The sequence below is a fragment of the Castor canadensis genome, chromosome 14 (genome assembly GCF_047511655.1).
Source record: "Castor canadensis chromosome 14, mCasCan1.hap1v2, whole genome shotgun sequence".
Classification (NCBI taxonomy): domain Eukaryota; kingdom Metazoa; phylum Chordata; class Mammalia; order Rodentia; family Castoridae; genus Castor; species Castor canadensis.
Genome location: NC_133399.1, coordinates 40,236,704 through 40,260,303, shown reverse-complemented (window position 1 = coordinate 40,260,303; position 23,600 = coordinate 40,236,704). Strand labels below are relative to the sequence as shown.

At 59.5% G+C, this 23,600-nt stretch overlaps 1 protein-coding gene across 3 annotated transcripts; it reads left to right on the top strand.

Moving 5' to 3' along the window:
* Positions 1 to 668: 668 nt before the first annotated feature.
* Sema6b (semaphorin 6B) lies at positions 669 to 22,654 on the top strand. Of its 3 annotated transcripts, none has more exons than XM_074054367.1 (17): positions 669 to 802; positions 12,058 to 12,210; positions 12,382 to 12,505; positions 13,961 to 14,021; positions 14,169 to 14,231; positions 14,724 to 14,825; positions 15,188 to 15,278; positions 15,623 to 15,742; positions 16,218 to 16,306; positions 17,768 to 17,985; positions 18,696 to 18,827; positions 19,046 to 19,195; positions 19,441 to 19,623; positions 19,712 to 19,861; positions 20,642 to 20,719; positions 20,821 to 20,879; positions 21,554 to 22,654. In XM_074054367.1, the coding sequence occupies exons 2-17, from the start codon at positions 12,087 to 12,089 to the stop codon at positions 22,519 to 22,521; spliced, it is 2,712 nt and encodes a 903-aa protein (XP_073910468.1). In that variant the 5' UTR covers positions 669 to 802; positions 12,058 to 12,086; the 3' UTR covers positions 22,522 to 22,654. The 3 variants fall into 3 exon arrangements, with proteins under 3 accessions (XP_073910468.1, XP_073910467.1, XP_073910469.1); XM_074054366.1 differs by lacking the exon at positions 669 to 802 and adding an exon at positions 4,288 to 4,362; XM_074054368.1 differs by lacking the exon at positions 669 to 802 and adding an exon at positions 11,036 to 11,322.
* The last annotated feature ends 946 nt before the right edge of the window (positions 22,655 to 23,600 follow it).

Genomic DNA, 23,600 nt, shown 5'->3' with positions numbered 1-23,600 from the left:
GGGGTCTCATAGGTAAGCAGGAGCTGAGGGCAGAAACCCCATCTGGACACCGGAGACAGAGGACAGCGCCAAGGTATCGTGTCCCGTGGATGTCTCCGCAGCCACTGTGCTGAGGTGCCGATCTATTCTCTCATACTCCATAGGGTGACCTTGGACAAGACACCTCCGTGTGCCTCAGTTTCCTGTCCTGTCGAGTTAGCGTGTTAATACATGGAATGCTTGTGGATTGGATTCATGACCTCATAGATGAAGGGGACCACTGGGAGTCCTGACTCCCCCACCCCATGCTCCCCGCCTCTGATTGGGGATGCAAGCCTGGGGGAGGACAGCAGGATAGGAAATCAGAGGTTTTCAGGGATGCCCCTCGCCTGTACAAAAAGCACCGTGCCCCGCCCCCCCAGGGTCGCCCCTTTCCTCCCCAGGCGCCACGCCACCGGCTCTGTGCGCCCTCCACTCCGCGCTGCTCCGCGCCGGGTTTTGCGCGGCTCCGGCGGGCTGGGTGGGGGGTGCCGGGGAGGGGGCGGAGGTGGCGGAGCTGCGAGTCGCAGCGGCGGCCGCGGCGGCGGAGGAGATGCGGCCACGGCGCGCCCCCGGTCCGGCCGCCGCGCAGCGACCCCCCCGGAGCGGACGCCAGCGCGCCGGGGGCCCGGGCTGAGCCCCCTCCCCGCAGCGCCGCGGCCGGGCGGAGAGCGCGTCGTCCCCCGGGATGCCCGGCTGAGCGGCCGCGGGACAGGTGCGCGCACGGCCCCCTCCGCGCCGCCCGCGCCACCGCCTCCCGCGCACTCGCGGCCGCGGCTCCGAGGTGAGCGCCCGGGGCGCGGGGAGGGGGCTGCGGGCGCTGGCGCGGGGGCCGGGGGCGCGCGGCCGGGTGATCGGGCCGGGCCCTGGCACCCGCGGGGATGGATGTGGGGCCGGGAGGGGGCTTTGGGGCGCGCCGTGCGCGAGGCTCTCAGCGACGCGACACAGCTGGGGAGGGGGCCGGATTTTCGGGGCGTCGCTGCCCGGTGGTAACATGGGGGTCCAGGAGCATCGCTTTCAAGGGCCGGGGTTTTGGCCTGGGGCGCTGCATGCGGCCCCGTCACCGGCGTCTAGTGGCACCGCAGCTGGGGGCCTTGATCGTCGCCCGGGGGCCTGCACGGGCAGCTGTAAATGGGGGTTCTGTGGGCCCCGCAGCGGGTGTGGATTTTGTCCTGGGGGGGCCGTAGGAGGCATAATAACGGGGCTCGCGGCTGCGCCGCTGGGAGCTGGATTCGGGCCCAGGTGGGGGTTCGGTTCGGCGCCCGAGGGTGGCAGGGTGGGGGGCGGGGCCCCAGGCCAAGTGGAGGGCACCGGGGCTGGCGCGGGGCTCCTGCTCGCCGGGCCCCTCCGCCCGTCCCGCGCTCCGGCCGCCGCACCTTGGGCGCCCCGGTCCCCGCCAGCTCTGCCCGGCCCAGGCTAGAGCGAGCCCGGCCCGGCCGCGGGGAGGGGCGGCGGCGGGGGACCAGGGCCGGCCAGTCCGGAGCCCCCCGCTGCAGTGGGGGCCGGGGGATCCGGGGGCCCCCCCAAGAGCTGACAAAGGGACAAAGAAAATGTCTCTCTCCAAGCGCGCCGGGCTGGGTGGGGGGCGCTGAGTGTGGCCCCCCGCCCGCGGGCGCTGATTGGTCCCTGGTGTGGGGGTCACGTGCCCCCCATCCTGCTCTCCGCCTCCGGGAGTTTGGGGCACCTCCCCGAGGGGGCGCTGCTGAAGTGAACCCCCACCCTGGCCCAGATGGCCAAACACTAGACCTGGGAGTGTTTGCAAGAGTGTGTGTGGTGGGGAGGGTAGCGCTGAGGGAGGAATCCACAGACCCCACCCCCCGACGACCCCCCGCCCCCCGTCCAGGGCTGTCCCTCTCTAGCTGAGGTCTTTGGCTGTCTCCACCTGAGGTCGTCATCTCTGACCCTCCCCAGACCGGAGGAGCACTGGAGTCGGGGATTACAGAAGGGCACCAGCAAGCTTTGGGGGTCTGGGTTTAAGGCGGAGGGGCCAGATGGACTTATGGCTGGAGGAACTGAACAGGACCCCCGCCCGGTTTGCAAAATTGCATTTCTTCATGTTTTTCTGGGTCCTTTCAGCTTTTCAGTGCATCCACATTGTCTCTCCAGAATTACTCCTGGGACGTCCCCACCCAGGCAGACCCCCCCCAACCCCATCCCTACACTCTAGAAGGGATTTTTTTCTGGCGGAATTGCAGACTGTAATAATTGCTTTAAAGCCCAGTTAGGGAAAATGCAGGGTATGGAGAGGTAGCTGGGGGTCCTGGGTGCTGTCAGGACCTCTGGATGGGTCCCAGACTCTCCAGGAAGTTGTCGGGGTCACTGCAACCACCAGAGACGCCTTGGGTATTGGGTATATGGCTCCTGGCAAAAGCCTTATTATATAGAGTATCCACCCAGACCAGCCCATTTCCAAGAGCAAGAGGGGAAACTGAGGCCTGGCAAACCCGAAGAGTGAGCAAGAAACCAAGCCTCTTGTCTGAGACGGTCAGACAGGGTCAAGAAGGAAAGAGACCCCCTCCATCACCTCAAAGCCAGGATCCCCCTATCCCTGCTACTAACCAAAGGTTGTACTGGACTGCTCCATCCCACCTCCCCCCGACTCTGGCAGGAATTAGTGCTGGAGGAGCCTCACTGTGTGGCCTCAGGCAGGTCCCTAGCCCTCTCTGTGCAGTCTTCCCCAGGAGATGTGTGGTTCTAGGACTTGATCAGATCTCTAACCTCACTCTGCTTCCTCTTCTCACCTGCCTCTGCTGGGCTGAGCACCCACGGGTGGGTCCTTAGAGTCCGTGTCGCCTCCTCTGGGCCTCGGTCCTCCAAGGGGCAGAGAAGGTGCTGGGGGAAGGGATGGAGTTGGCAGTGGCTGCCCAGAGCTCATGGCGGGAGTTGCTAGGTTACTTGGGGCTAGGCCTGGAAGATGATAAAAATCAAACTCTGCCCTTGGAAAGGTGACCCTGATGTCAGCCAGAGGGACAGGTGAGCTGGGTCCCTGGGGACTGAAGGATGTGCCGGTCACTGGCCGTCTTCAGGCAAGGAGGGTGTCCTGAGCTGACCCTGGGGTGTGGCCCTGTCCCACAGAATGATGGAGGGAGGGGGGAGACGCCCAGGCGCATTGTACTAGGAGGAAGCAGGGAGGGCTGCCTGGAGGAAGGGATCCTGGCACCAGGCTTGAAGGATGAGAGCATTTTTCCTGGAAGGGAGAGGACAAATATTGTTGGGGGAGGCCTGAGTGGCTGAACTATTTTAAGGGTGGGAGACAACAAGGTGGGCTGCAACTGTGAATGCCACACTGAGCATTGAGCTTTATACACAGGGCAGTGGGGAGCTATGGAAGGTTATAGAGCGTATGCGTGTGGGGGGTAGAGGGATGGAGAAGGCTTCAGATCTTGAGCAGTCATGAGGAGGGGTAGCCAGCAGGTGACAGGCTGCCGGAAGCCTAGTTACCTGCTTGAAGAGGCAGCGAGCAACCCAGTCACCTGCTCTGAAGGCAGGCAGGCAAGGCGTGATGGGAGACAGGTCCACTCTGCTAAGGACTCCATTTCCCAGGATGCACTTGGCCCAGCTCAGCCAGCAATCCAAGGGCCAACCTAGGAAGGAACTTCCAAATGAATTCAGGAGTTCCCACGGGGGCCTTGGGTCAGGGCACCCAGGAAGATCAGTTAGTCAGTCAACAAGTGGTCCCAGTGGCTTCCACATGGAATGGAGGATGCTGGGAGCCCAGCTCTGGTGTCATTGATCCTTGAGGGGCTTCCAGGATAGGGGGAACAGAGGCAGCTACTGGCTCACTCTGCTATGTGGGGTCAAGGCTGGGATGGAGGGAGCCACTGAGGCTTATTTGGAAAGATGCATGGTAAAGGAGCATTACAGCTAGGATCATGATGGGTGTGTAGAAGTTGGCGAGGAGACAGCCACATGTTTTCTGATAGTTGCAGAAACTCCTTCCTGTGCATGCACGGGTCCCTCCAAGGAGTCAGAGCCCCTGGTGGCAGAGGGAGCCTCCGAGAGTATGGCCCTGAGAGCTGCCCCAGCACTTGGGTCACTCTCCCATGCCCCCTTTCTGAGCCTCAGTTTCCCCACCTGTAAAACACATGCAATGACAGAGGCAGACTGGGCCCTGTCCTTGTTGAATTCACAGGCGGGGAGGATCATGGGCACTAAACTTAAAATAAATGAAACAAGTGAAGTATAGGAAGTCGTGGGATGACACAGCCGGGAAGGGCGTGGCTTTTTCAGCTGAGGGTGTCAGGGTGTCCCTGAGGAGGAAGGTGACATCAGAGCTGAGATGGAAGATGAGATGGACGGGTTGTGCAAAGATCTTGAGGAACTGCATGGCAGACAGAGGACACAGTGAGTGCAAAGGCCCTGAGGCAGGACGAGCCTGGGTGATGGAGGAGCAGCGAGGAGGCCTGTGTGGCTGGAGCAGAAGAAGCGAGGGGGACAGAGGGAGGAGGAGGCAGGGAGGGGACAGGCAGGTCGTGCAGGGCCCTGTGGGCTGCAGGGAGGACTTGGGCTTTGACCCTGAGGGAGGTGGGAGCCATGGAGGGCTGTGGGCAGGGGAGGGAGGGCCTGGCTCATGGGCGCTCACGGGCGCCCCCTGGCTGCTGTGGGAGGACAGGCTGTGGGGGTGGAGCAGGGGATCAGAGAGAGGGCACTGAGCTGCTGCAGATCTGTGATGCTGGGGGCGACCAGGCAGAGGAGTAGAACGTGGTTTCAGGACCACATGGCGTGGTTTGAATCCCAGCTAGGCCACTTCCTGCCTGGGCACTTTTGTGCTCCTCACTTGCCGGGTCTGGGCCTCAGTTTCCTCACTTATCAAATGGTCAGAACAGCCTCTCCACCTGCCCTCAGGCCAGTTCAGTGCCTGCTCTGAAGCCCTGGCACAGGGCTGGGAACGCAGCTGGCGCTTCATAAGCGTTTGCTGTGCCCCTTCAAAGGTCTGCGCCCCAGGTGCTGGTGAGAAACGAGGCAAGACTGCTGTTCTCACGCCCACCACTCCCATCTCTAGTCCTGGGCCCTGACTCACCAGGACTGGAGCTCCCTCTGACCCCAAGGCCTTCCCCTGAGGACTATTTCCCAACTTCATCTCTTCAACTTCCTTCCCCGCCTGCTTCCCTCTTGCCAGCCAGGCGTCTTTCTGGTCCTGTCCTGCTTGGGGTCGCCCATGTCCTCCCAGACGGGGCAGTGACTGAATACCGGTGAGAGACTCGGAGATGGGGAAGGGCTCCCGCGCCCCAGGCTGTAGGGGACAGGGTCCTTTATTTTCTGCCTGTCTGTGATTTTTCTTAAAGGGAGGGTCCCTAGAAGAGGTTTTCTGCCCCCCAAACTGGGCCCAAGTGTAGGATCTGCCTGTCCCACTCAGGGAATCTGGGATGCCTGGCCCCCACCCATGCCAGGTTGCCTGGGATCCCCTCCCATAATTACCCACTGGTATAAATGACACTTCAATGTCCTCTGAATGGTCACTGTGGCCCCCCTTCCCCAGCCCTAATTGAAAGTCACCCAGTTTTTATTGCTTGCTGATGGTCTAATCTCCAGTCATTGAGTAGAATAAATTACTGGGGACCCCTGTCTGCTCTGGGAACCCCAGGGACCTGCTCATGTCCCCACTTGAGGTCCTGCCCCTGCCACCTGGTCTCCTCCTCCCAGCTCCCCCACTGGCCTGGGCACAGGGACAGCCTCTCTCTGGGTCTCCACTTGGTTATCCATGAAATGTGTCCTTAGGCTGTGCTGCCACCATTGGAGACAGATGGTACCTCGTGAGTTCTCCATAAAAATGTCAGCAAGAGGCAGCACAGCTCTTGGATTTCAGCTGCCCCCGGATGTGCTGTGTGACCTCAGCCAAGTGGCTTAACTCCTCTGAGCTCTGGTTTTCCCATCTGTGCTGAGAGGGTGGTGGTGCTGGTCTCCAAGGACCTGTGTGGGCGAAAAGTGAGTTCATATTTATTGGGAGCTTTAGACAGCATTTACTGAGCACTTACTGCATGTGGCCTTTGTGCCAAGCCCTTCCCAAGCATGCTCCCAGTCGTGGCTGAACCCCCGGCCATATTGGCATACAGTCGGCGCTCAGGGAAACTGGAGAGAGCATGTCCCTGCAACTGTCTTGCAGGCACGGGCCCTTGAGATGCTCATTCGTGCATTCATTTGGTATTTGCTGAGTACCTGCTGTGGGGTTCACTCGTAGGGGAGTGGGAGGGTGCTCACCCGGGGCCTCCCTCTGGCCTCAGCAAGTTCCTAGACAGCCCGGGAGCCCGAGCCTGGCCGGGCCATGTTGGGGGTGAGCGAGCAAGCCTCCAACGAGGCAGCTGGAGGAGGCAGCTGTAAGTGGAGCCAGTAACTCGACCTGGACGGTGCAGGTCACTCGATCCCCCCAGGGACGCTGGCCCCCCAGCCGGAATCCTGCGACAGCCAAGGCGATCTGTGGGATTGGAGATGCCTCCCATCCTTGCTGTGGCAGATGGAGAACTGGGGGGCTGCAAACCTAAGAGAGCCACTGCGTCCCTCGCCACACCACAGAGGGGTCCAGAGGGGAGTCATCTGGTGGGGGGGGACCTAAGAGAGGGAGACGAGAGGGTAGCCATTGCCCTGGACAGCATCCCAAAGCCCAGGAGGGAAGTGCCCACTGGGCCACAGTGCGGCCATCAGGCCTTTAGCTTTGGCAGCCTCTGAAGCAGGGAAGATTCAAGGTGGATCGAAAGTAGAACTTCCCTGTGAGGGCAGAGAGGCTTGGTCTAGGGGGGTGCATGAGGCCAGGCCCAAAGTGGAAGGTGGAAGGTGGTTGATAATTAATTTTTTTTCTTCTTTTGCGGTACTGGGGTTTGAACTCAGGACCTACACTTTGAGTCACTCCACCAGCCCTTTTCTGTGTTGGGTATTTTTCGAGATATGGGCTTGCTAACTATTTGCCAGGGCTGGCTTCGAACCGCGATCCTCCTGACCTCTGCCTCCTGAGTAACTAGGATGACAGGCGTGAGAGAAAGGGTCTTGCCATGTAGCCCAAGGCTTGCCTGGAACTTGCAGTCCTCCTGCTCAGGCTCTCAAATGCTGGGATTACAGGCGTGTATCACCACACCTGGCCCTGACATCTTAAAACAGTAAGATGATGTCAACCATAGTTCGTACCAAGGGTGAGTGGTCATGTGGCCCCAGGGCCTTAGTGTTCCCAGTGGTGGCCGCCGGCCACGTGTGACCACTGAGGCTGTGGAGCGTGGTGTAAGACACAGACTGGACCCCGCAGGTGAGAATGTGAGAGTCCCCATGAGTTGGGTTCGCATGGACCACGCACTGACCCATGGGCTGCTGGGTTAAATAAGGCGGGTTATTAACACGCCCTTCACCCGCGCATTCCAAGCCAGGGAGTTTACAGTCACGCACACGCACTAGATTTCAGTGGGCCGGCGCTGTCTTGATCACGCCTTGTGGCTCATGGCGGTATCTGAGGACTGGACTCTGCAGGTTACAGATGGGGAAACTGAGGCCGGGTCTCTGCCTGTAGCTGAGCTGGGATCTCATTTCAAGGGCACTAGGGAGTTACAGAAGGGTTTAGAGTAGCAGCTGTCGACTGGGGATGATGATGCCCAGGGCATCCTGGGCCCTGTCTGGGAGCATCTGTGGCTGTCACAATTGGGGAACTTCTGGTTCCTGGAATGGATGGAGGCCAGGGGCACTGCCTAGCACCCTGCAGGGATGGGGGTGTGACCATCCAGAGTCAGGATTAATTAGCCTCCCAGTGAGGACGCTTAGGTAATTCACCTACAACAGCAATTTTTGAGCACTGAGGGTGTGCTAGGCCGGAGGGGACGTTATTGTAGACATGCCTGGCATTGCCCTCACTGGGGAGCAGTCCAATGGACAGACTGGCCATTACCGGGTGACAATATTACTTATTTGGGGACAGAGCGTGAAGTGTAGCCTCTCAGACCATGCTACACACCCCGTCCTGGGAGATCTCGCTGAAGTGACTTGCCTTGCTCGAGTGACTCCGGGAGCAGCCAGGGCTTCTGCACTGTTGCTCACAGCTCCCAAGTGATGCCGAACCGTGGGTCAGAGGGCCACACTTGGACCAGCAAAGCACTGGCAGAATAAGAGGCTCTGAGAATGTCCCATGGGGTGGGGAGGGCCTCCCAGGAAGGGCAGAGGCTTCTGTTGTCCAGTGTGGTCAGGGTGTCCAAAGAGGTGACATTTTAGCAAAGATCTAAAGTTAGGAAGTGAGTTATGTGAGTACCTGGGGGAAAGCAGAGGGCACAGGCTGTGCAAAGGCCCTGGGGCAGGACGAGCCTGGGTGATGGAGGAGCAGCGAGGAGGCCCGTGTGGCTGGAGCAGAGGGAGCGAGGGGGACAGAGGGAGGAGGAGGCAGGGAGGGGACAGGCAGGTCGTGCAGGGCCCTGTGGGCTGCACGGAGGACTTGGGCTTTGACCCTGAGGGAGGCGGGAGCCATGGAGGGCTGTGGGCAGGAGAGGGAGGGCCTGGCTGGACTTACGGGTGCCCCCTTGTATCTAGAGACTGGAGCAAGTGTGGAAGTGACAGCTGGTGTAGGATGACCAGTCTGTGTGACCAGATTGTGGACTGGGCCCTAATGAGAATTCCCGATGCATGGGATGGAGGCAAAGCTCACAGGACGCACCGGTGTCACACGTGAGACAAAGAATGGGATAGGGGACAGGCGTGAAGGCACAGCCTGGGCTCTGCTGTAGACACAGCTCGGTTCTGGAGAAGACCGCTCAGGATTTTGTTCTGCCTGTGAACTTAACACTTGATCCTAAAATTCATACCGATGTGCTGGAATGACCGGTGTACGCCACCATGCCAGGCTAGGGACCACTGCCCCCGACATCTCCCCCTGTTCCCGGCCCCGTGGGCACATGTGCACAGCCCCAAGGCTTTGGGCGTGATTTGTCACAGGCACGAGCAGTTCCCTGTGGCCAGGTGCTGGGCAACCCCGGCCTGGCAGGTGGCAGAGCTGCCTCTGGGTGATGGTGGCAGGTGGTACAGCTGCCATGGAGAGAAGCAGATGGCCTTGGGAATGGGGAAGGGTCTGAGGTCTCTGGTAACCCCAGGTTGAGGGGTAAACTGAGACTAGGTCGGCGGGTCGGCCCCAAAGTGGCCCAGACTCCCCCTCAAGGTATGTAGGGTTCAGTTCTGTGTTATCGTCAGTATGAGTCAAGTTCATGGGCCAGGTTCCAGTCTCAGCTCCCTGACTATAGGAAAATGTCTTTGCCACTCAGTGCCTCAGTTTCCCCGGCTAAGGGGCCTGTTAACAGCACGCACCTCTTGAGTGTGCTAAACGAGTTAAGTATTACGACAATGCCTGGCAAACAGCAAGTGCTTCTTAAGTGTTTGCTATTTTATCACTTATTGAGCTCCTGCTGTATGCCAGACCCTCAGCTAGGTGCTAGGGACAGAACAGTGGACAGGTAGACAAGCTGTGCCCTCTCAGGGCTCACATAACAGGACAAGGTGATGAGGTGTAATGGGGACACAGACATTTGAGGGAGAACTGAGAAGCCCCTGCCACAACCCCACCCCCACTTGTGATGCCTCAGGGCAGTGAGTGGAGGCTTTTTAAAGCTTTGAGGTTTTGGCAGTACCGGGGTTTAAGCACTTGCTAGGCTGGTACTCTACCACTTGAACCAAGCCCTTAGTCCTTTTTGCTTTAGTTATTTTTTTGAATAGGGTTTTGCGTTTATGCTCCAGCTGGCCTGGACTGCAATCCTCCTATTTACGCCTCCCTCATAGCTGGGATTACAGATGAGTGCTGCCACACCCAGCCCTTGCTTGAGGTGGGGGCCTTGCTAACTATTTGCCCTGGTTGGCCTCAAACTGAGATCTTCCTGAGCTCTACCTCCCAAGTAGCTGAGATGACAGACATGAGCCACCATGCCTGACTTAGTTTTGGTTTTTTTTTTTTTTCCGCAGTACTGGGATTTGAACTCAGTGCCTTTACCTTGAGCCACTCCACCAGCGCTATTTTTTTCTCTGTGTGTGTGTGTGTGTGTGTGTGTGTGTGTGTGTGTGTGTGTGATGGGTTTTTTTTGAGATAGGGGCTTGAGAATTGTTTGAACTGGCTTTGAACCAAGATCTTTCTGATCTCTGCCTCCTGAGTAGCTGGGATTACAGGTGTGAGCTACCGGCTTAAAGTTTAAGTTAAATATTAGCCAGGTGCCATCACACACGCCTGGGTTACAAAGTGAGACCCTGTCTCAAAAAAAAAAAAAAAAAAGAAAGAAAAGAAAAGAAAAGGAACTAGTGACGTGGATGTGGAGTGTCGGGATCCTGTCCACCGCTGGTGAGGACACAGCGCAGTGCAGCCGCTGTACAGCAGTATGGAGGTCCCTCAAAAAACTAAACAGAACTACCGCACAAGCCGCCACCAGCAGGACTTGAAAGCCAGGCTGCTGAGACATCCGCACCCCGTGTTCGAGGCAGTGTGACTCACAACCGCCCCGGTGCACATTGAGCAGTGAGTCTGTGTGATACATAGGCTGAGATGTCATTCGGCCTGAGAAAGGAAGGAAATCCTGTCACCTGGAGGGACCCTTGAGAACACGGTGCTCAGAGAAATGAACGGACACAAGGACGCACACTCACAGGAGGTCTGAGAGTCACAGAGACAGGAAGCAGGATGGTGGTGCTGGGAAGGGGAAAGGGTTTGATTTGATGTGGACAGAGCTGCAGCTTGGGGACACGGAAAGTTCTGGAGGTGGATGCTGGAGACAGCTGGCCAATAAGGTGACTATAAATGGCACTTAAGAGCTGGGCACTTCAGACACTCAGATAGGAAATGTTATATCGCCCACATTTTGCCACAATGTGAAAAGAAGACACAGGGCAGACAGCACCTGGGCAGGTGGTCTGGGGGCCTGGCAGGGTGGGCTGCAGCGGGGTCAGAGGTCAGCCAGGCTACAGTCACTGGGAGCCGAGGCAGGCTGGGCAGCAGGGGAGGAGCTGGGGAAGGAAACCCTTAAGGAAGCAGGGCTGTGTCCCAGCACACATGGGCCTGGCGTCCGCTGAGTCACAAATCCTGGAAGCCCAGGGTCCTGGAGAGGACACCCAGCCGTTCCATGCAAGGCCTTCCTGTTTTTTGGCCGTGACCGGTGGAGACAGCCACTCCAGCACCCGTGTTCCTGAATCACCCTCACCTGGAGTGGCCTTGGAGTCCTGAGCCACCAGGCCAGGCTGAGGCTAGGAGCCATCCCTACAGCTCAGACGGGGAAACTGAGGCCAGGACTTGCTGGAGATGTCTCGGAGCGCTGAGTGAGGCAGTTACGATTGTGACTTGGGCCCCCTGGACCGGAACTGCACCCCTCTCTGGTAGGGGTGACCAGCACTGGGGTTCCGCAGGGCGAGACCTGCTGACACCGGAAAGGCTGGGCAGTTGACCTCCGCTGGAGCGGGAGGAAGCGGGGAGGTAGTGAGGTGCCTGTCGCAGAGGCATCCAAGAGCGGGGAGGACAGAAAGGTGGGACTCAGGAAGGAAGTCGGACATTGTTGCCCCTGAGGCCTCTGGCTGGCTGGAATATTCTGTGACTCTGAGACTCTAAATTACCGTCTAAGTTGTGGTTTATAAAATTCCAAGAGCGTTTGACCATTATTATTATTTTTTCTTTTTTTTGCAATTCTGGGAATTGAACCCAGAACCTTGTGCTTGCTAGGCAAGTACACTACCACTGAGCCACATCCCCAACCCTTTGATATTTTTTGAGCGTTTGAGTTTAAGGCTTTTGTATTTTAACTCTAGGCATTTTTAAATTTGTTTTAAGATGTATCTGTTATTACAATTATCGTTATTAGTTTTTAATTACCTAATGCGTTTCCGTTTGAAGTCTTTTCCTAGGCTTTCACTCACACGTGGTGATGAAGTTGTTCTGTGAATTGAATTAGTGCTGGGTATTATTATTATTACAGCCATTACTGTTATTTGTATCATTGTCCCCGTGGGAAATTTTTCTGAGCATGAGGAACTGGTGGAGGTGCGCGCGCGCCCTCTGCTGGATATGGGCGGGACTTCAGGCAGCGCCGCTCACGTAGTCCTGGCCCTCGCCCGCAGGTGTCACCTCTGGCCACTTGGCCCTCGCCATGCGGACCCCTCGAGCGCCCCCTCCCCGCCCGGCCTTGCTGCTCCTGCTGCTGCTGCTCCTAGGGACTGCCCACGGTCTCTTCCCCGAGGAAGCGCCACCACTTAGCGTTGCCCCTAGGGACTGTGAGTCATGGGTCCTGTGGGGGAGGTCGTGTCCCAAGGCAGGGTCTGCTGGCCCCATCAGGAGGGAGGACTTACCAAGCCAGGAGCCATCCCTGTAAAAGGGGCATGACCTCAGGCCACCCCTCTTCTCTGGAGAAGGTGACCCCTCACCCACCTAACCCCTTCTCCTAGACCTGAGCCACTACCCGGTGTTCGTGGGCAGCGGGCCTGGGCGCTTGACCCCCACTGAGGGCTCTGACGACCTCAACATCCAGCGGGTACTGCGTGTCAACAGGACCTTGTTCATTGGGGACAGGTATGGGGGATGTCCAGGGTGCTCAGGATAGCACGTTGGGATTTCTGCATGATGGTCTGTTGTTTGGCTGGGGTGGGAATGTGTGACCCTGGGGTGCTGAACGCTGAGTAACCTGAAGCTGGCTTAGGTGGATGATTAGGTGGGGACAGCTCTGGGGTCACAACTCACTGATAATTGGGGGTGATGGATGGGTGTCCTGAGGTAATGGGAGCCCATTCAACCATGATGTAACTATAAAGATCAGGAGGCCTTCTCTGAGGAGGTGACATTTGATTTATCAGCCATAAGGAAATCTGGGGAAGGTATTCTAGGTCGAGGACAGTTTATGGAAAAGCCCTGGGGCAGGACCCAGACTGGCTTGATAGAGGAGCAGTGAGGAAAGCAGAGTGACTGGAGGAGAGGAAAGGGAGATCGGGTGAAACGGAGGGGAAAGGGAGGGGACAGACAGGGAGGGGACTGGGCAGGTCATGGAGGTTCCTGTCTTTAACCCTGAGGGAGGTGGGAGCCATGGAGGGCTGTGGGCAGAGGAGGGAGGCAGTGCTCACAGGAACCCTCTGGTGTCTGCTATGGGATGAGACTGTGGGGACAAGGACAGAGCTGGGGTTCCAGGGCCTGGTCCAAGCTGGCAGTGGATTCTGGACTAGCTTTGAATGTGGAGCCTACGGCATTGGCTGATGTGTTGGATGTGGGAGGAGAAAGGAAGAGGTTGGGGGTTCCTTCCAAGTTGTGATCTGAGCCCTTGGAAGGACAGAGCTGACCTCAGCAGATGGGAAATTGGGAGACAGTTTGGGGGCCTGGTTAGGCACAGCATAGTGATGTTGAGTGTGAGTCCTTATGAACCCCCCACGTGGGGACACCCAGGGAAAGCTAGCTGGACTCCAAGCCTGGAGCAACAGAGGCCCAGCATGGAGATGGGTTCGTGGGTTATATACAGAATTTAAAACCCAGAAGAGTGGACAGGGCTGCCCAGGAGAGGTGGAGGTGGAGGAAGGGAGCATCCCAGCCCTGGACCGGTGAAGGAGGACACAAAACAGGGTTCCCAGAGAGGCAGGCGGCAAGCCAAGCAAGAGTGGGCGTGGAGACTGCTGGAGGATGGTGTTCCCAGGGAGGGGTGACCAGCTGGCTCAGACGCCTTGTAGAGGATGAGGCGGCTGGAGAGACTGGACATTGACCTTGAGCAGAGCATTTCCCTCTGAGGGAAGGGACAAAAGTGGGAAGGGTGGCTACCTGGGGTAGGCACGCCCTTGGGCACAGGGGTGTGTAGGCTGCTAGGACATGAAGTGGCTGTAGCTATGGGGAGGCCAGTCCCAGCTTGGGGACTGGAACCTTAGGAGAGGCTTTGGGTGTCCCAGTCTGTTACTTGTTGGCAAGTATGGCAATATTTGTGGCCGGGCTGATGGAATGCAAAAGGGATGGTGGGAACCCACAGTCTCCCCCGCTGCGCCCCTCCCGCAGGGACAACCTGTACCGGTTGGAGCTGGAGCCCCCCACTTCCACGGAGCTGCGGTACCAGCGGGTGAGGAAGGGGCGCACGAAGGAGGGAGGCGCAGGACCTGGGGCTCTCCCAGGGAGAGCTGGGGGCCACGCGGATTCGGCTCTGCCCAGAGTGGGGGATCCTAGGGCTACTGGGGATCCCTGTCCATCACCGGCTCTCTGCCTGCAGAAGCTGACCTGGCGCTCCAACCCCAGCGACATCGACGTGTGTCGGATGAAGGGCAAGCAAGAGGTAACTGGGCCTGGCCACGCCCTGAACTCGCCTCGCCCCACCCATGCACCCTGGTCCCGCCCCTAGCCCCACCCCAACCTGCCCTGGCCACGCCCAGAGTTCTCTTCATTCCAGTCCAGGACCCTGGTTGCCAGTTATACCCAGAGCCTGGCCACGCCCCTAGCCCCGCCCCAAAGGGTCCTGGCCCCATCCAAGGTGATCCCTCCTCCTCCATCCCAGTCTAGGACCCTGGTTGCCATAGTTACACCCAGAGCCTGGCCACACCCCCAAAGTGGTCCTCAATCATGGCCACGCCCACAATCCTATACTACATTTCCTTGTCCTGGCCCCTCCCTTGTCCCCCACCTTGTCTGCCGTGGCCACGCCCCCCCATGACCCTCAGTGCTGACTTCCCCCACATCCCTGGCCCCCTTTGCTCCCCTACTCAAAATCCTGGCTCCGCCCCCACCCTAGCCGTGACCACGCCCACACTGGCTTCCCCTGCATCCCCAGGGCGAGTGTCGAAACTTTGTGAAGGTGCTGCTGCTTCGTGACGAGTCCACGCTGTTCGTGTGCGGCTCCAACGCCTTCAACCCGGTGTGCGCCAATTACAGCGTGAGTCTCTGCCGGCAGAGGCCCTGCCCGCCTAGGCCCACCTGCTCCCTGCCGTGCCCTTCCTCCAGGAGGCCTCACTGAATCTGTCCCCCACCCTAGCTCAGGAGGTGACAGTGTTTTCCAAACGAGGCTGTGCAGGGCTCAGGGACCCTGCAGCTAGTTCAGTTAGGAGCCAGTCATAGGAGTGACTAGGAATGACCTGGAGACCCATTTACAGACCAGCAAACCAAGGCCCAGAAAGGTGAAGTGCCTGGCCAAGGTCACACAGTGATCCCCGGTGAAGCCAGATTCTTCCTGCAGTGGAGGGTTGGGCAGGCCAGGCAGCCAGGAGTGCTGTCACTCAGGCCCTATGCTCCCTGCAGATCGACACGCTGCGGCCTCTTGGGGACAACATCAGTGGCATGGCCCGCTGCCCGTATGACCCCAAACATGCCAATGTTGCCCTCTTCTCTGGTGAGTGACCCCCACTCCTACCATCTCATCAGCCCAGCCCTGGGCAAGGGCTGGCACTTTCCATTCTTGAAGTCTGGGTCACTATTTGAAGCTGGGTGACTATTTGTTCAGCTGCGAAATGGCCCAGGTCATGGGCTCAGCAAGGCTGGGGGCTTAGATGGAGTTGGGATTTGGATGGAGGCTAGCTAGGTCCAGCCTGCGGTCAGGGACTCATCCTCAGATCAAGACTCAGCCAGGTTCAGCCTGTGACAGGAGCCCCCTAGGTGGCAGCTTGGTTCTGGTAGATTGACATTTGACCCTCCGTGCTGGCTGAAGAGTCTAATCCCCTGCCTGCCTTTTCCCAGACGGGATGCTATTCACAGCCACGGTGACTGACTTTCTAGCTATCGACGCTGTCATCTACCGCAGCCTTGGGGACCGGCCCACCCTGCGTACTGTAAAGCATGACTCCAAGTGGTTCAAAGGTGAGATCTGGTAGGTCAGTGAGCCTAGACCTGGTGGGCTGATATTCATCAAATCCCCCACCAGAATAAGAGTCCCACGAGGAGCCACAGAGGGGATTGTCGTCTCATCTGTGGAATTATTGGCCTTTTTGAACATAAAGCTACAGGAAAGATTTGGATCTAATGTAGAACGTGCTGGGTGGCTTAGCCTGAAGTGGCAGTACAGGACCGATATCCCAGGAGTTCACTTCTCCAGCTCATGAGGAAAGAAAGTGAAAAATAGCCATTTGGACAAGGGGTGAACATGGTGACTGTAGGTTTCTGACCTTCCTCCCCATTCAAAAAAAAATCAAACTTTGAGTCTCATTCATTTCACATGGGTAATCAGCGTAGGTCCCCCTCACCATAAAAATGACCATCCAGGTGGTTGTGTTCCCAGACCCAAAATCCCTTTGTGATGACAAGGGCTGGGTCCTGACCCCTCCTCCTCCCACAGAGCCCTACTTCGTCCATGCAGTGGAGTGGGGCAGTCATGTCTACTTCTTCTTCCGGGAGATCGCCATGGAGTTCAGCTACCTGGAGAAGGTGAGGAACTTTCCTCCCGAGCCTCTGCAGTAGGACTTGCAGCCGTAAGGCCAATTGCAGGAAGTGGGTTCATGACTCCACCTGGGCCAAGGGGTTCCTGCCGTCCTCCACTGGAACCCTCCAGCCTGGACCAGGCTCCTGAGGCTGGACGACATTTTGCGGCTAGCACACCCTGAGCCAGAGAGACATGCTAAAGTCTGTCACATCCCCTGGGTGACTGTTGCTGACCTGTGACACCCAGCTTCTGTTCACTTGTCCATCCCTTACCTGCTATCTGTCCATCTTCCCACCACTTCCAACTGCATAACCTTCCCTCTTATACATCTGATCTGTGCTTGGCACCTGCAACTCCATCTACTCATTTATCTGTCTACCCGTCTACTCTTTGGCCGCCCACTGACCACCTTACATCCATCTACCCACCCATCTACCCATCCACCCAGCCATCCATCAATCCACCCATCCATCCACCCATCCATCCATCCACCTATGCATCTATCCATTCATCCATCCATCCACTCACCCATCCATCCATTCATCCACCATCCATTAATCCATCCATCCATCCATCCACCCATCCATCCACCCACCCATTCATCCACCTATGCATGTATCCATTCATCCATCCATCCACCCATCCATCCATCCATCCATCCATCCACCCACCCATTCATCCACCCACCCATTCATCCACCTATGCATCTATCCACTCATCCATCCATCCATCCATCATCCATCCATCCATTAATCCATCCATCCATCCATCCACCCATCCACCCACCCATTCATCCACCTATGCATCTATCCATTCATCCATCCATCCATTCATCCATCCACCCATCCATCCATCCATCCATCCACCCACCCATCCACTCACCCATCCATCCACCCATCCACCATCCATTAATCCATCCATCCGTCCACCCATCCATCCACCATCCATTAATCCATCCATCCACCATCCATCTACCCAGACATCCAACTGCCCACCCATCCATACACCCATGCATCCATCCACCCACCCATCCATACATCAATCCATTCACCCAGCCGTCCATCCATCATCCATCTCCCCAGACATCCACCCATCCATCCACGCACCCACCCACCCATCATCACCTCCTTTCTCCTACCTCCTCCATCATCCGTCATCCTTCTTCAGATTCATCGCTCCCCAACCCCCCACAATCGTCCCTCACTTCCCATTTATCTGCTCATCCACTATCCTCCAGCCATCCCACCATGAACCATCCCTCAACTTATCCAGGTGAACAGAACAAAAGCAGCCACTTATGACTTGTGGAACTCTGGGTTACTGACTGCCCATCGGCGTGTGCCTCAGTTTCCCCACATGTGTAGTGAGCCATGTACAGGCCATCCTCCATCCCAGCCTGGACAGCAGGCAGTGTGGCTCCCCGAGACTCAGGGCTCAGGCTCCCATCTGTCACCTCTCCTGGGCAGGTGGTGGTGTCCCGTGTAGCCCGGGTGTGCAAGAATGACGTGGGGGGCTCCCCACGCGTGCTTGAGAAGCAGTGGACGTCCTTCCTGAAGGCACGGCTCAACTGCTCTGTGCCTGGGGACTCCCATTTCTACTTCAACGTGCTGCAGGCCGTGACTGGCGTGGTCAGCCTGGGAGGCCGGCCTGTTATCCTCGGGGTCTTCTCCACCCCCAGCAACAGGTGAGCACACCCACGGGAGCTGCCTGGGGTGTGTGGTGGGCCTGGGCCAAGGAGTCTTGTATGCACTTGCCAGATATTCCTCTTGGGTTGGGTGGAATTCCACCAAGAGCCTCAGCCCTAGGATGGGATGGGACAAAGCAAGAACACTCTGTGTCCCCTTGGTCAGAACTAGCCTTCATCCTCAGTATAAGAAGGCTGGCTTCCTGGAGGAAGCAACATTGAGCCAGGCATTGGGTATGAGATAGAGGAAGAGGAAAGAGCATTCCAAGTTGAAAGGTCCTGAGGCTGCATGAATTTGGTGTGTTTTGGTCACCAATGTGGCAGGAGTGGAGGGAGTCAGGGGGACAGAGGGGGATCTGACAGCAGCAGAGTGATAGGATCAGGCCACAAGAAGGAGCCTGGACCTTACTAGGGGACAGCAAGAAGCAGGAGACAGACAAGGTCAGACTTGCATTTTTAAAGAGGTCCCTGAGGAATGGGCTGACAGGCAGGCCATGGTGGGGGCCAGGACGTGGGTGTGGCTTTGGGGAAGCTAAATGGGGAGTGTCTGGGAGTCTAGGAGCTGAGCGGCTGGATCCAGCAGGTGAGAGGAAGGGGTGCAGGAGACTTAACATCCAGCAGCCCTGAAGACAGGGACTCCTGCATGCTTACCCAACATGTCCCCTCCCCCCACCAGGCTCACCACAGTCTTTCCTCCCAAACCCCCACAGCATCCCAGGCTCGGCTGTCTGTGCCTTTGACATGACACAGGTGGCTGCTGTGTTCGAAGGCCGCTTCCGTGAGCAGAAGTCCCCAGAGTCCATCTGGACGCCGGTGCCGGAAGATCAGGTGCCCCGGCCCAGGTGAGAGTCCCGTCAGACCTGTGACAGGAGCCCAGAGCTATCCTAGTCCCCAGGATATGGGACAAAGACTTCCATCCAGGCTGTCACTAAGTGCATCGGAGCCCATTATACAGATGGGAAAATGGAGGCTTTCTGGTCCAGGCAGCAGCTTCCATGGTGAATCCTTTGGTGGCATCCCCTGTGCCCACCATGACTGCCCTTTCTTCCTCCCTCCGCAGGCCTGGCTGCTGTGCAGTGCCCGGAACACAGTACAACTCGTCCAGCGCGCTGCCCGATGACATCCTCCAGTTTGTCAAGACGCATCCACTGATGGACGAGGCGGTGCCCTCACTGGGCCACGCGCCCTGGATCGTGCGGACACTCATGCGGTCAGTACTGGCTGGGCGTGGGTGGGGACGAGCCCAGGCTGGAGTGGTAAGGAGGGAGGACAGCAGCTCCGAGTGCTGTTTCTGGCGGGCCTGTTTTTACTGTGTGCCCACGAGCCCATGCATCTTCCATCCGTGTGCGCACATAGGCACTGTGTCCATGTGTAACTGTGTAACCACGGCACGGGTGGTTGGTGCCCCAGAGGTTGGCAAGGTCAACCTGACCTCCTGCCCACCTCGGCCTCCAGGAACCAGCTGACACGAGTGGCCGTGGACGTGGGTGCCGGCCCCTGGGGCAATCAAACCGTGGTCTTCCTGGGCTCTGAGGTGGGCACTGTCCTCAAATTCCTTGTCCGGCCCAATGCCAGCGACTCAGGGACTGCAGGGGTCAGTGTCTTGCTGGAGGAGTTTGAGACCTACCGGCCAGACAGGTGAGGCTGGGCAAAGGTGGGGAGGTGGGACCCGCAAGCCAGAGACGGGCTGACCCCCGAGCCTCACTCACCACCCAGCTTGCCCCAGGTGCGGCCGATCCGGAGGCATTGGGGAGACAGAACAGCGTCTGCTGAGCCTGGAGCTGGACACAGCCTCGGGTGGCCTACTGGCAGCCTTCCCCCACTGCCTGGTCCGTGTGCCCGTGGCCCGCTGTCAACAGTACTCTGGGTGCATGAAGTGAGTGGTCCCCCCCCGCAATGCAGCTGTGGATGGGGAGCAAGAGACTTTAGCACAAGGAAGGGGGAGCACCAGGCTAGAGTTAAGGGCCTGGTAGCATCCTGATTCATTGAGGGATGAACTGGACAGAGGCACAGCCTGTGCAAAGGCCCTGAGGCAGGCCAGAGCCTGGCATGTTGGAGGACCAACATGTGATGTGTTTGGCTGCAGCCAAGAGAACACAGTGGGGAGAGACAGGGGTGAGAGCGAGGGGACGGGGCAGGTTGTGCAGGGGCCTGTGGGTTGCAGAGAGGACTTGTGCTTTGTCCCCAAGGGAGATGGGATCCTTGAGTTGCGGGCAGAGGGTGGGACCTGACTCTGTGATCCTGGGCGCCCTCTGGTGGCCTCTGTGGGGAGAGCAGACTGATGAGGCGCATGCAAAGGATGGGATCCCGGTGGAGGCAGGGTCCCTTGAAATGGGTGGGGAGATGGACGCTATCGTCCAGTGGCTAACCGCAGGCTCAGTGTGAGTCCTCAGCACCCAGCACCCGCCCCTGCCCGCCGCCACTGCAGTTGTGACCTAACAGTCTGGAGCCCAGGACAGCCTGCCCGGGCAGCCCATTCTTGCCCTGCAGCTTGGGCCACAGAACTTGCCAAGCCTGTTTTCCTCCTGTAAGATGGAAGCGAGCAGCCCCCACTTGTAGGTCCAAGCCTACGTACGATTCGATTCGGGAGCTGCTGCAACCTGGAAGGCCCGGCACACAGTGGGGTCACCTGAGTGACTATTGTTTGCTCATTTAGGAACTGCATCGGCAGCCAGGACCCCTACTGTGGGTGGGCCCCGGATGGCTCCTGCATCTTCCTCCGCCCAGGGACCAGGTACCAGGGCAGGTGGTGGGTGTCTAGCCCCAATGATCTGAGCTCTTTCCCTGCCCTGCTGGGCATGGCGCCTCTGCTGACTATGCCTCTGATCCCCTTAGAGCCACCTTTGAGCAGGACGTGTCCGGGGCCAGCACCTCAGGGTTAGGGGACTGCACAGGTAAGCTGGGGGGCTGGGGGAATACCAGGCTGGCCACCCACTCCCCTACAGTGCCACAGGGAGAGGACCCTCAGACCTGCGAAGGCCTGCCCTCCATCATGGTCTCAGAGGGTCCCACTTCTTGGGTGGGACAGTAGGGTAAGAGACAGATTCCAGAAGACAGGGGGACCCCAAGAGACAGATGCCAGGAGATAGCCAGACAGGTGGACTCCCAGGATTCCCACTGTAAAGCAGACAATAGACAGACTTTGAAATGGGGCTGCGGTTCAGTGTTGAGTCTTTGTCCAGCTTGCTCAAGGGCCTGGGTTCATCCCCAGCACTGCAAAGGAAAGAAGAAAGAGGGCTGGGTGTGGTGGCTCCTGCCTGTAATCCTAGCTACTCAGGAGGCAGAAGTAGGAGGATCATGGTACCGGGCAAAAGCTCTAGAAACCCTCTCTGAAAAATAACTTGAAAAGGACTGGGGACGTGACTCCAATGGTAGAGCACCTCCACAGCAAGTGCGAGGGCCTGAGATCAAACCCTAGTACTGCCCCCCAAAAAAGGAAGAGTACAGACACAGAGGACAGCTCTGAGGGAGGCCTCGGGAGCACTTTTTGGGAAGACGTGGGGGGGGTGGAGGCGACGGAGGTCCGTCAGCCTCACCGCCCCCCTACCCCCACCCCGGTCCCCCCAAGGACTCCTGCGCGCCAGCCTGTCGGAGGAGCGCGCGGGGCTGGTGTCGGTGAACCTGCTGGTGACATCGTCGGTGGCGGCCTTCGTGGTGGGCGCCGTGGTGTCCGGCTTCAGCGTGGGCTGGTTCGTGGGCCTCCGGGAGCGGCGGGAGCTGGCCCGCCGCAAGGACAAGGAGGCCATCCTGGCGCACGGGGGCGGCGAGGCGGTGCTGAGCGTCAGCCGCCTGGGCGAGCGCAGGGCGGCGGGGCCGGGCGGGCGCGGGGGGCCGGGCGGGGGCCCCGGGGTCCCCCCGGAGGCGCTGCTGGCGCCCCTCATGCAGAACGGCTGGGCCAAGGCCACGCTGCTGCAGGGCGGCCCGCACGACCTGGACTCGGGGCTGCTGCCCACGCCCGAGCAGACGCCGCTGCCGCAGAAGCGCCTGCCCGCCCCGCACGCGCACGGCCACGCGCCCCAGATCGGGCCCGCGCACGCCGTGGGCCCGCGCGCCTGGGACCACGGCCACCCGCTGCTGCCCGCCTCGGCGTCGTCCTCGCTGCTGCTGCTGGCCCCGGCGCGGGCCCCCGAGCAGCCCCCGGTGCCGGGATCCATGTCGGTGCCCGCCGAGCCGGGCCCCGATGGTCGCCTGTGCGTCCCCCGGCCCGGCCGCGCCTCCCACGGCGGCGACTTCCCGCTCACGCCCCACGCCAGCCCGGACCGCCGGCGCGTGGTGTCGGCGCCCACCGGCCCCTTGGACCCAGCCTCGGCCGGCGACAGCCTGTCCCGGCCTTGGAGCCCCCCGCCCACGGGCAGCCTCCGGAGGCCCGGCCCGCACGGGCCGCCGGCCGCCGCGCTGCGCCGCACGCACACGTTCAACAGCGGCGAGGCCCGGCCCGGGGACCGCCACCGCAGCCGCCACGCCCGGCCCAGCACGGACCTGGCCCACCTCCTCCCCTATGGGGCGGGGGACCGGACTGCGCCCCCCGTGCCCTAGGCCGGGCCCCCGCGCCTCGGCGGTGCCAACACGGGAAGCAGGAGGCCAGCTCCGGGTGCTCCGGCCCCGCCGCGTGGGGACGTCGCCACACGCAAGCACAAGAGCCCCCGCCGGGCCGCAGGACGCCGCGCGCGCCGGGGCGGGCGGAGCAGGCGTTGGCTCTGGACTTGGCCTTGACCTCCTGCGCGTGGATTTTGGTTTCTTTTGCATTTTTCTAACCAATTGCACAACTCCGTTCTCGGGGTGGTGGCCGGAGACGTGGGCGCGGGGCGGGGAGGGGGCACAGCTGCAGACCCGAGGCCCCCCTCCGCCAGGTCCCTCCGGCCCCGGCCCCCGCGTGTGTGGGTGTGTGTGCGTGTGCATGCCGTGTCGTGTGCAAGGGGCCGGAGGGACGCGTGCGTGTGCGTAGATGCGGGCGCCTGGGCGTGGGCATCGGCCGGCCACCGTGCAGTGCGGGTGTCTAAGTGTGAGCGTGCTGGTGACCCCGGCGGCCCTGGCGTTGGCTGAGCCAACACTCGGGCTATAGGAAGGCTGGGGGGCTTCCGAGGTGCCGGTTAGGAGTTTGAACCCCGGTTTTGCAGAGGAAAGAGGGCAAGCTGGGGTTCCGGCCGGGAGTCGGGGGAGCCTGCCCAGAAGTCACACTGACAGCAGCGTCTAAAGGGCTTGGGCTTGGGCTTGGAGGGCGAGGTTGCGGGCAGGCCCCCCTGTAAATAGGGCCGGGGTGGTCGGAGAGTCCCATACCACCCGTCCCCTTGTGACCTCTGCCCTTTGACCACCAGCTCACCGTGCATGCCACGCGGCCAGCTGAGTCCTGGACCTTCTCCAGAGTTTGCCTCCCTCAGCCCCCTCCCCATCAATAAAACTCTGTTTACAACCACCGGCCCCACGCTTCTGGGTCTGCTCTGTTTCCTGGGGGTGGCAGGGATCACGGGGTGGGGGTGGGGGTGTCCCTCCAGACCCATGGCTGGAGCAAAACAACAACAAAAATCCGATTGCGCTGGATGTGAGACTGTGGAGAGGGGACAGGGTCCCCTTTTCTTCCAAAAATACTTAGTGTGCACCCACAGTGTGCCAGGCAT

Bases quoted from the DNA above. Each gene is read 5' to 3' on its own strand.
- Sema6b (XM_074054366.1), top strand. From the start codon at position 4,305: ATGAGATGGACGGGTTGTGCAAAGATCTTGAGGAACTGCATGGCAGAC. The intron at 16,307-17,767 runs GTGAGGAACTTT...TCTCCTGGGCAG, and splicing joins AGTTCAGCTACCTGGAGAAG to GTGGTGGTGTCCCGTGTAGC. The intron at 19,862-20,641 runs GTGAGTGGTCCC...TTGCTCATTTAG, and splicing joins CAGTACTCTGGGTGCATGAA to GAACTGCATCGGCAGCCAGG.